The following is an 11,621-nucleotide window of genomic DNA, read 5'->3' as shown; positions in this document are numbered from 1 at the left end:
CTAACCTCGCCAGAATATTCCAAACCATTAGCAAAATTACATGGAGACATAATGGAAAACTTACATGGAGACATAATATTCCAAACTCTCGTATGTAGCAAGTGCACAGACCATTTCATAATAAAAAAAACTTTAGCCAATGCAAAATAATCCACTCGTGAAGCATAGGTAGCTCATGTCATCATTCCATAAGAAGCTACTATATTCACGCGTCTGTAAAAATAGAGACATTGGTGGAGGCAACTTGCATATAAAAACAAACAAGGAATGATATTAAAAGATAGAAAAGCTATTTGTAAAAAGTGGTAGACCGTAGTCCATCGTTAATCAAGAACATTACTGACACTTAGTTCATTTAAGCATTTTTCATTGAATGAGAAACATTTACTTTCTCATCAACAAATAAAATAAAAACAGGCAACACTGCGTAGATGCCCCTTCATGGTGAGGCCTAACATACCTACATGGTGAGGACTTCCTTATAGACAATATTTCGCGTCTTGACTCCTCGAGTTGTGGTAGACTTTGACTGGCCTCCCTTGTCCTTATCCGTGACAGCAAGGATCTTGATGTTTCCTCTTGATGTGGCTCTAGACAACGCCACATACAGCTGATCGTGAGAGAATACCGGATCTGGTAGGTACACACCAACGTTAGGAATAGTCTGCCCTTGTGCCTTGTTTATTGTCATGGCGAAACTGAGCCTCACCGGGAATTGCTTCCTCTTAAAGCGGAACGGGAACATCTCATCGTCAGAGGGGCATAGAGGAATCCGAGGCAAGAACACCCTCTTTCCAGCATGCTGTCCTAGTACGATCTCGGCATCGATTGCATTTCTCTGGAATCCCCGTACCACCAGCCTCGTACCATTGCATAGACCATTTGATGGGTCAATGTTCCGTAGTAGTATAATTGGACAGTTTAACTTTAACTTCAGTACATGCGGTGGCAACCCATTGGGAGTAAGCGAGTTCAGGAATTCAGAGGGATAGTAGTTATGTGGATCATCCTCCCCGCGGTCAAAGCTTTTATATATCATCTCTTGACCCAGGAAACGTTCGATCATCCTCATGTTTATGCTATCAACATTCTCATTCCTGGTCGTGAGGATCGCCCTTGAGGTAATATAAGCAGGATCGACGAGATTCTCATCTAGATCATGGAAGACATGTTCGATCAGCATGTCAAGGTCAGTGTCCTTCCCTGTATATGGTACACAAATATCCTCGGGGAGTTGTACATTATTGTGAGCATCACTCTCCTCCGTGCCATTTCCTATGCGCAATAGGAAATCTGCGAACCAGGGATCGCTCTGTGCCCTCATGTTATGGACGAGCCGTAGTTGTTTCATATTATCCCACAAATATGATTTACACAAGGTAGCGTCAATTATCTGCGGCCTTGTCCTGATGAGGTCTAAGACCCCGTGTGTGGCCCGATCTCGCGGTTGACCCGAAATCCAAAGGGGAAGGAGAGGGAGAGCGCGAAGAACACGATGAACACGAAGAACACGAGGAACTCACGCACGCACACCTACCCGATACAACCGATTACTTACCCCCGTGGCTCGATGGACCACGCCGATAGAATCTCCTACGGAAGTGATGAGGAAGATTACCTCCGATTTGAAGGCATATCTTGGTGAAAAAGATGAGACTACGTCGAGGACGACTTCAATTCAAGTAGGGGAGGATGATGAGGACATTTCTATGATAGATACAACCAATACTCCTACAACCATATCTAAGGTACATTCGTTACTTGGAACTATTCCTCATATATATGAGAATATGATGCTGCCTAAATCAGATGTGTTTGTTACTCTTAGGAACGATGGTCCTAGCATGGATGAGGAGGACAAGCATTGGAGCATGATCACACATGAAGGAGATGGCAGCAAGCAGTTGAGGATTGAAGATGACGCCGCAAGTGGAGATTTCAGAACATTGAAGCCACCATAGTGAAGCAATGATGCTTGGATGAATTATACAAGTTACTCCATCATAAAATTCGTCCAAAGAGTTATTTATGGTGCTGCGTCACCTTATTTAATGGGCCAGGCCCATGTATTTTCGGATTAGGTATTTTAGGGGATTTTAAGAGGCCATATAAGTGGAGGAAGGCCCATTTAGGGGTGTTTTTGGCCAACCCTAGCTGGTTGGACGAAAATCCCTTGACTTCCCCCATATATATCCCTCTCTAGCCGTCATTAGAACTTGGATTTTGATTAGACTAAAAGTTAGCCATTGCTGCAACTCTCGCGTACTTCTTTTGAGGCCAACGCCCAGAACAAGACCGACTATTCGGAATCCCACCTTTTCAATAAAGCTTTCATCTATATCCGCAATATTCTGATTGCATTATTAGTTCTTACTTGTTCTCGATTTCAGGTAGGAATTAAGACCCTCGCTGGTCAGGCTGATCGTGCTCCCGCAAGATCAGTAACTCCCGGAGATTGTCCTAGCGATTGCATTGGCGCACGAGCTTTGCACGTGTAGTCGGATCGTCAAGCACGAACTCCACCAACAAATCGAATTATCCTCGTCTCATCGAAAGATCGGCCACCTTTGCCCTATCAAGTGGTATCAGATTTCAGGTTGCTCGGTGAGATTTACAGTTTTCCTAGTGTAGATTTGTTTTACCTATAACCCAGAAAAAGCCCCACAAAAAGAAGTTAGATTAGATCATCCGTCCCATAGCCCCTGCCAAGCCATTGCATGATCTTTTCAGTTTTTGCTTTTTGAGTCTTTGTCTGCAATCGTTGTGTCGCGTGCTGGTCTTAGCGTCTAGAGTCGTTAGAGTTTCGAGTTCTGATCATAGTAGTCGCGTCGCCGCCGCACCATCTCCGCTTGCAGTCCTCGCCATATCACCGCCACCATACACTTCCGCCACATCTGCCATCAACTCTTTGTTGTTCCCCTTTGATTCCCATCATCGTAGGGTCTTTCTTGATCTTTGTTTCTGAGTTTTTCCGGGTTTTAGATCCGTTTTCTTGGTCAATTTCGCGTTTTCCGTCGGAATCCAGAAAGCAATCTAGCTGCAAAAAAAAAAAAAAAAAAAAAAAAAAAATTGCGGTCGCCCGACCATAGAGATCTCTGTGGTCTAGCGCCAAGGTAGATTCTGCAAAAAAAAAAAAAAAAAAAAAAAAAAAAATTCCGAAAAAAAAAAAAAAAAAAAAATTTTATGGGCGCCCTACCATAGAGACCTCTATGGTCATGCGCCAAGGTTGATCCAAAAAAAAAAAAAAAAAAAAAAAAAATCCGAAAAAAAAAAAAAAAAAAATATCTGGGCGCCCTACCATAGCGACCTCTAGGGTCATGCGCCAAGATTGAGTCCAAAAAAAAAAAACTAGGCGCCTTACCTTAGGTGCCTCTATCCTCCAGTGCCAGTTTCGCTGCCTCTTGCATCTTGTGCCGCATTGTGACCTCGTTGGTGATTTAGGCTTGCGTCTCTAATACGATCTAGCCTAGGACCAGCACAGTACCTTCGTTGAGCATTTACTCAATTTGCATCGCTGATTTGATTACTGTGCCACCATATCACTATACTTTGCCTTCCTAGAGCTCCACAGATTTCTCCACGTGCTTTGTGTCGACACCTGGTAATCGCTTTGTGCAATCTCGGGGAGAAGCTGATCCTTGTTGGTTGCCATATCACCTTCCTCCTGTTTGGTAAGAACTTGTAAGAGCTTTGTATTTTGCTTGACGAATTGCGCGTGAACCACCATATTCCGTAGTTTGTAGGCATATGCATTTGTGCTTTTTGGGTACTAACCATGACAGGACTTGAGGACCAATCCATCGACCAGAGTACCATGAAGACTACGGAGATGCATGTGCGACCATTTACAGGCGATCATGATCAGGTTATTTCTTTACCAGTTTATGCGGGTAGATATAATACTGATGCTTATTTTGATTGGGAGTTTGAGGTCGACCATATTTTTGGATGCCATGATTTTACTGAACATGAGAAAGTAAGAACTGCTGCTAGAGTTTTTACAGATTTAGCTTCCATTTGGTGGGATATGACTTATAAAGCAAATATTGATAATAAACCTACTACTTGGGGAGATTTAAAATCTGCATTGCGACATAGATTTGTGCCTCTTTCTCATCAACGTGAAATGATCCGCAAACTTAAACGGTTAGAACAAGGTAGTAACACCGTGCATGTTTACTATCAGGAATTTAAATTTTACATGTACCGTTGTGATATAAAGGAATTTGAGGAAAGTACTAGAAACATGTTTTTCAATGGCTTGAACCCTGATATTAAGGTTATGTTTAAGTATATTCCTCGTTCTACTATTGGTACATATGTTCGAGCTTGTGCTTTTGAGAAACACATACAGGAGAAAACGTTGGACCATTCCAACTCCTTCAAGTCATGCACACTAGCACCGGTTGTTTCTTCCAACGTTCCACGCATGGATATTGTTGTGCGAGTCGCCCAGCCACAGACTTGTGACACGTCGCTGCGAACATCTTCTACGTTGGAGTCCCAAGGTAAAAATGAAGGTACTGATTTTGTCCTTCCACATGTGACTGATGAATTCCATGATGATCTACATATTTCATGTGATGATTTGTCTATTGAGTTGATTGAGGATAGAGTTGTCAGTTTGAAACAATCTTCTGATCAAACAATGGAGATGCTTCCTAGTTTTGTTAATGAATTTGAAATTGATGAATGCAATGTTGCTATTAATATACCATGTGATGAGGTAGAAAATAATTTGGTCACACCACCTATATTAGAGGATCATACTACTGAGTTGCAAGTACCATGTGATCATATAACTGAGATTGATGTTGCTGTGAGCGCAATTAGTTCTGTTTCCAATTCTTCCTTCACTATGTGCGCGTCCACTGAAATTGTTAATGCTGCAATGGATTCTTCTATTGATTTAAGTACACCCACTGAATTGCATGCTACAATACCAAATGTTTTGAGTGCTTATTTTGCGAACATTGATGCATCTATCAATTCGAGTGCCCTAAATGAGTTACATGCTAAGATATATTTTGGGTTGGGTGTACCAATTGATCACTTTAATCTGTCTTGGAATATGAGTGCACCCACTGAAATTATCATTGCTATGACTAGCAATCTTTTGGTTGACTCTAATTATGAGAGACCTACAGATTTGTGTGTACCATGTGCTGTTTTTCGTTCCTCTATTGATATGAGTGTACAAATAGAGACTTTTGTTTCCAAGGATGACCATGTGTTAGGAACTTGTGTCAATGATATACCAACTATGTTGAGTACACCTACTGTACAAGTTCATTCTTCCATATCTATGAGTGCACAAACTGAAATTCTTGCTCCTGATAATGCACCTTGTGACTTGAAAGATGACTCTAGTATGGATCATATTAAACTGGTTATGAACAATGAAGTGTTGGCTAAGATTTCTCATGCTAATTCTTTGTTTTCTGTTGTGATGGATCCACCTATATCTTTGTCACATGCTAGACATAAAATTGATGAACTTTCCTGTTTAAAGAGTGTCTACGCCCCTGATGTTACTTTTCATTTGGTTGGGCGGTATGACATAGCGGATATTTTTATGGTACATAGGATTTGCATCATGAGTGATGATGTTTATAGTCGATGTTCCAACAAACCTGAATTTGTGAATATGCTTTCTCATTTTGATATGACCTCCAATGTTGGTATTCATTCTATGCCAAATAACTTGCTGCAAAATTGTTTAATTCAACATTGTGTGGCTAGTAAATTTGAGACCTTACAGTTTGGTTTGCCAACTTTGGGATGGTTTAATGATGAGCATTATCATTTGAAAGGAGTTAAAATGTGCTTCACTTATATCTGCAAATTGAGTTGTGATAAATGTTTTATGGGAACTAATAAGCTTCTACGCTACTACAATACTAGAATATATACAAACTTAAATGGGAAACATGAGAGATCTGTTAAAACGGATGACATATACATATACCATGCATATACCTTGTCTCTTTTGTTAGCATGTTTACAGAATAAACATCGCCGAGGACGGCTTTTCTTTCAAGAAAGGGAGGATGATGAGGACATGATTACCTCCGATTTGAAGGCATATCTTGGTGAAAAAGATGAGACTACGTCGAGGACGACTTCAATTCAAGTAGGGGAGGATGATGAGGACATTTCTATGATAGATACAACCAATACTCCTACAACCATATCTAAGGTACATTCGTTACTTGGAACTATTCCTCATATATATGAGAATATGATGCTGCCTAAATCAGATGTGTTTGTTACTCTTAGGAACGATGGTCCTAGCATGGATGAGGAGGACAAGCATTGGAGCATGATCACGCATGAAGGAGATGGCAGCAAGCAGTTGAGGATTGAAGATGACGCCGCAAGTGGAGATTTCAGAACATTGAAGCCACCATAGTGAAGCAATGATGCTTGGATGAATTATACAAGTTACTCCATCATAAAATTCGTCCAAAGAGTTATTTATGGTGCTGCGTCACCTTATTTAATGGGCCAGGCCCATGTATTTTCGGATTAGGTATTTTAGGGGATTTTAAGAGGCCATATAAGTGGAGGAAGGCCCATTTAGGGGTGTTTTTGGCCAACCCTAGCTGGTTGGACGAAAATCCCTTGACTTCCCCCATATATATCCCTCTCTAGCCGTCATTAGAACTTGGATTTTGATTAGACTAAAAGTTAGCCATTGCTGCAACTCTCGCGTACTTCTTTTGAGGCCAACGCCCAGAACAAGACCGACTATTCGGAATCCCACCTTTTCAATAAAGCTTTCATCTATATCCGCAATATTCTGATTGCATTATTAGTTCTTACTTGTTCTCGATTTCAGGTAGGAATTAAGACCCTCGCTGGTCAGGCTGATCGTGCTCCCGCAAGATCAGTAACTCCCGGAGATTGTCCTAGCGATTGCATTGGCGCACGAGCTTTGCACGTGTAGTCGGATCGTCAAGCACGAACTCCACCAACAAATCGAATTATCCTCGTCTCATCGAAAGATCGGCCACCTTTGCCCTATCAGGAAGAGACCGCGGTAGAATTCCGAGGAGAGAGACCGGTGTTGGAGAAGGAGATCGGAGAGGGAGAGAGAGTGCTCGCACTAGAATCTCACTCACAGATCTAGATCAACAACAAGGGTTGCCTTGATTACAGAGGGATGAAACCCTAGGGACACAAAGCTCATATCCATGTTTAAGCTATCATCTTGTCTAAACCTAAATGAGGTGGGGAGAGAGGTATATATAGGCCCAGATCCGTCCAGGGGTAAAAGGGGCATTACAATAACGGAGTGGTGACCATAGATGATAAATAGACGGTTGGGATGAAGTTGACTTCGAGGGGGCCGGCAGTGCCGGCGTGTTTGGGGCGGCAGTGCCGGTGGGGCCGGCAGTGCCGGGTAAGATGGGGCGGCAGTGCCGGCCTGGTCTCCGTGGCGTCTTCAGCAGGTTGGGCCGGCAGTGCCGGCGTCAGGGGGGCGGCAGTGCCGGGGTATGCCCACCGGCAGTGCCGGCCAAGTGGGGGCGGCAGTGCCGGCCTTGTCGTGGCTGGCGGCTGGAGCCCTTCTCCTTCTTCTGCTTCTTCTTCCTTCTTCCTTGCACCATGATGAATGGCTCCTCTTCCCTTCCCTCGCTTCCTTGCACCATGGGTGTTCCTCCTCTCCGGTTCCTCGATGATTCTTGTACCTAATGATATGTAGCACACCGAAATGAGGTAGCATTCCATTCAAGGTATTGACGAGGTCGAGTATCGAGAGGAAGGAGTTCACCTTGTCGCGTGTAGCGTGGTTTAGGGTTGAAGGTCCACTTGGGGGACTCTTTGGCCATGGTGTAGCGTCGACGATAGGCGGGGTTGCACTTGATGGTCTTGGTGTAGCAACGTCGGTGACCGGGGCTACATCATATCCCCCCCCTTGGGGAAGAGTCGTCCTCGACTCTTGTTCCTCCTCATCGAAGAGGTAGTCCATGACGGTTGTCCCTTGTAGAGTTGGGTAGTCGCGGTCGAAGAAGAACTTGGAGAAAAACCACTTGCGAAGGGAAAGCTCCAAGAGGCATTTGGCAAAAATGGGAACCAAAAGAGTGTGGGTGTATCCAACATGTGGAAGGGCAAAAATTTGTGCATGTAAGAGTTGTAAGGTGTCAAAAATGTGTGGTGTAGCATTGTCCCAAACAAGTGGAACAAACAAAAGGCAAGTATCGGCGGCAAAATTTGGGGCAAAATTGTTATGTGCAATGGCAAAGCTATGGAGACTTCTAGCTTGGGAAAGTATGGTTGGCGTGAGCCAAGTATGGGTATCCTCAAGTGTCAAAGAATCCATTTCAATTGCCAAAGGTGAAATGAGAAATCCAAAGAAGAGCAACTTTATGAGTGACATGTGGCACAAGATGCATAATGTGTCTCTCACATGTATTACATGGTCCTTGAGATTCTTGGAGTGTATGATGATAACATCAAGACATACAACAACCATTGTGCCAACAAGATGTGTCAAGATATGTTGCATAAGAAGCAAAAGAGGTGACGAGGCATTGGTCCAAACCGGAAGCTCGACAAGACAAGCCGGAAACACACGAGGGCGAAGGCGTTTGGGAACATACCCTTTGGCGTGAATCCCATGGGTTGGATCATGTATCTCGTCCGTGTTGGGGTAGCTCTCAATTGCGCGTTTCGTGAGCTCATGCTCCGTAGCGGTGGAAGTTGTCATTCGGGTACCTATACACACAATAGAGGAAACAAAAAGCGTGTGTGCATGGTAGAGGAACACATCATCCATCATGATGGTCCAAGACTTGTGCGCATCACCATGAGTGTCAAGCAAAATAGAATGAAATGCATGGCGATGGTGCATATGGCAAGAAGGTGCATTCATGGCATGCGGTAACTCATGATCATCAAAAAGTGAGAAGGCTATGGGGGCCATCTCGTGGACTATGAAATAAGCATTCTTGCATACCAAGCATAAGAAAGAGCAATTGTTCACAATCTTGGATGCAAGGATCATGGAATGGTGTAAACATTTGGGGCAAAGCATGCGGAAGCTAATGTCATCCTTGTCATTGTCATTGCAAGCAATACATGGTAAAGAGCAATTGGTCGACATGTTGCAAGCAATGGTGGAGAAATTAAAGCTCTCATAGCATGGCATGGTCATGTTATCACAAGCACTCAATTCCACATGGTCAACAATGTTGGCAAGCAAAGTATCACATGGGAACATGAAAGTAGCATATGATGTAGCAAATGTGTCATCAAGATCATGCATGCACTCATAAGTCATCATGTCCACTAGTGGGATCATGGCATCATCAACACCTATGTTGTTACCTTTGTAGGCCGACTCATTTGAGGTAGGTGTTGTGGAAGTAGGAGGATCCATGTGGTCGACATGTCCATCTTGGAGCAAGCATGGTGAGATATCATCATCTTCATGCACCATGTACATCGTCTCCATGAGCGGGAACTCGTCCTCCGTGGAACCTAGTGCAACATAAGAAGACACAAACGAGGGAGAGGTTAATGTGTTAGCAAATTCGATGTCCTCCATGGACCTATCATCTACCTCTCTCATCTCACTGTGTGTATCACTCATGTCCTCCAAATGGAAGCACTCAAACTCGCATATGGGGTGGAAGTCACTCAACTCACTATCACTCTCACTCAAGTGGGCTAAGTGGCTCTCATCCTCACATGGGATTGGTACCAACTCATCAATGAAGCATAGGGGAGTAGGTTCGACTTTCTCATCTCCATGCGCCTCCTTGGTTGAAGGGAAATTCCCATGCTCAACCATCTCAACTCCATGCGCCTCCGTAGGTGAAGGGAGAATCCCATGCTCACCATGCTCAACTCCATCGCCTCCCAAGTCATCCTCAAGCGGTGGCGTCGTGGTGTAGTAGAGAGCTAGGCTCGGATCCACATCAACCTTGAGTTGACCTTGGCGATCTTCATCTTGAAGTGTGGGCGCGATAGGCATCTTGGAGACTTGTGCATTGAGCTCGTCGAAGTAGAGCTTCTTGGCGCTTGGCGTTGTGCATTGCCATGCCACGTGACCCTTGGCCTTGCACACCTCACATAGGAGATTGGGACATTCCCGTGGAGGGTGGCCTTGTTGCTTGCACTTGTAGCATCGGAGTCCATAGGCATGTGACGAGGTAGGGACCATTGTGGTGGTGGCGCAAGAGGTAGAAGTCGCCTCATGAGGAAGGTATGCGCGATGTGCACTTGCCATCCTTGGAGTGGTAGACACCGTATGGTGGCGGTGGTCGTCTTCATGTCGAGGCTCTCGTCTTCGGGCATCATCACCATGGCTTGAGTGGTGTCGTCGAAGATCCGTGGAAGATGTTTGTCGATGGCGCTCATGGAGTGGCTTGTGTCGGTGAAGATCACGTGGTGACATGTGTCGATGGGATCCATGAGATGGTGGTGGTCGACGACGATCATGTGATGGTGTGTGTCGATGACGATCCTCAACATGCCTAGATGATGGCTCATGTGGCTTGGCATGTCGCTTGTGGCGCCTTGTGGAGCTTGGAGAAGAGTGTCGACGACGATCATGTTGGGGACGCTCTTGATGCTCCATATGATGTACTTGAGGTCGACGATCTTGTGCATAAGCACGCTCATGGTGGTGCCTTGTGGAGCTCGGAGTAGTGTGTCGATGACGCTCATGTTGAGGACGCTCTTGGTGAACCATATGATGGCGCCATCGTGGAGGTCCTCCATCTTCATATGTAGCTCCCTTGGCCAAGTATGGATGCGAGGGCGCATCGTCTTTGCTCCGTGTAGAGACTAGGTGAGGCTCCGCCATGGTGTCGATGTCGAAGTCGTGGCGTTGCTCCACCATGTCGTTCATGAGTAGTGAGCTAGTGTCGATGTAGAGCTCGTCGATGTCGTCCTCGGGGTGGTCCTCCACCATGTCGTCCATGTCGTCCTCGAGGTGGTGCTCCACCATGTCGTCCATGCATGAGGAGCCATTGTCGATGTAGAGCTCCTCGATGTCGGTCATGTCGGTGATGCTTGGGGAGCCATGGTCGTTGTTGAGCTCCTCGATGTCGGACATGCCGATGATGCTTGTGGAGCTAGAGTCGGTGTCGAGCTCCACATGTTCCTCCACATCCGCGGTGCTTGAGGAGGCATCCTCCTCGAAGTACTCCATGTACTCCTCCGTGTCGTCTCCGTCGCTATACATGTTAGCACGATGGTATCTATATGGTGTATGTTAGTGGAAGAACACTACCTCGCAATCTTACCGTGGTATGATAAGATCGGGGCGATCCAACAAGCCGAGGGAAAAAAAATCAATTGTATCGGGTACTCACACAAAGACACACGCAAAAGCTAGCAAATATGGTGGTAGGTTAGGATGGTGGAAAGCCAAAAGTCAAAATCCGAAATCAAGTTTGTTGTTAAGAGTGGGTAAGCTCCAAAAATCAAGTGTCCAAATGGTGATCACGGAAACACGAAAGATATGGAACTCACACACGAGATGAACGGGGTTAGTGCGACCAAGGAATGAGCGGAAAAGTGTAAGAAGCCCTTAAGCAAGGGTGCTCGGTGTCACACTAACACAAGAAGAGATCAAAGCTTTGGTTGCAACTTGAGAGACAACAAGATTC

At 44.9% G+C, this 11,621-nt stretch overlaps 1 protein-coding gene across 1 annotated transcript; it reads right to left on the bottom strand.

Annotated features, from left to right (window-relative positions):
* Positions 1–460: 460 nt before the first annotated feature.
* Positions 461–1,324, bottom strand: LOC127347537 (uncharacterized). The gene has a single exon (XM_051373714.1). The coding sequence runs from the start codon at positions 1,322–1,324 to the stop codon at positions 461–463; it is 864 nt and encodes a 287-aa protein (XP_051229674.1).
* Positions 1,325–11,621: the final 10,297 nt, after the last annotated feature.

Source organism: Lolium perenne, chromosome 4 (genome assembly GCF_019359855.2).
Source record: "Lolium perenne isolate Kyuss_39 chromosome 4, Kyuss_2.0, whole genome shotgun sequence".
Taxonomy (NCBI): Eukaryota; Viridiplantae; Streptophyta; class Magnoliopsida; order Poales; family Poaceae; genus Lolium; species Lolium perenne.
This window is presented reverse-complemented; position numbering and strand designations above follow the sequence as displayed.

Excerpts from the sequence above, each read along its gene's own strand:
- LOC127347537 (XM_051373714.1), bottom strand. The coding sequence starts at position 1,324 with ATGAGGGCACAGAGCGATCCCTGGTTCGCAGATTTCCTATTGCGCATA.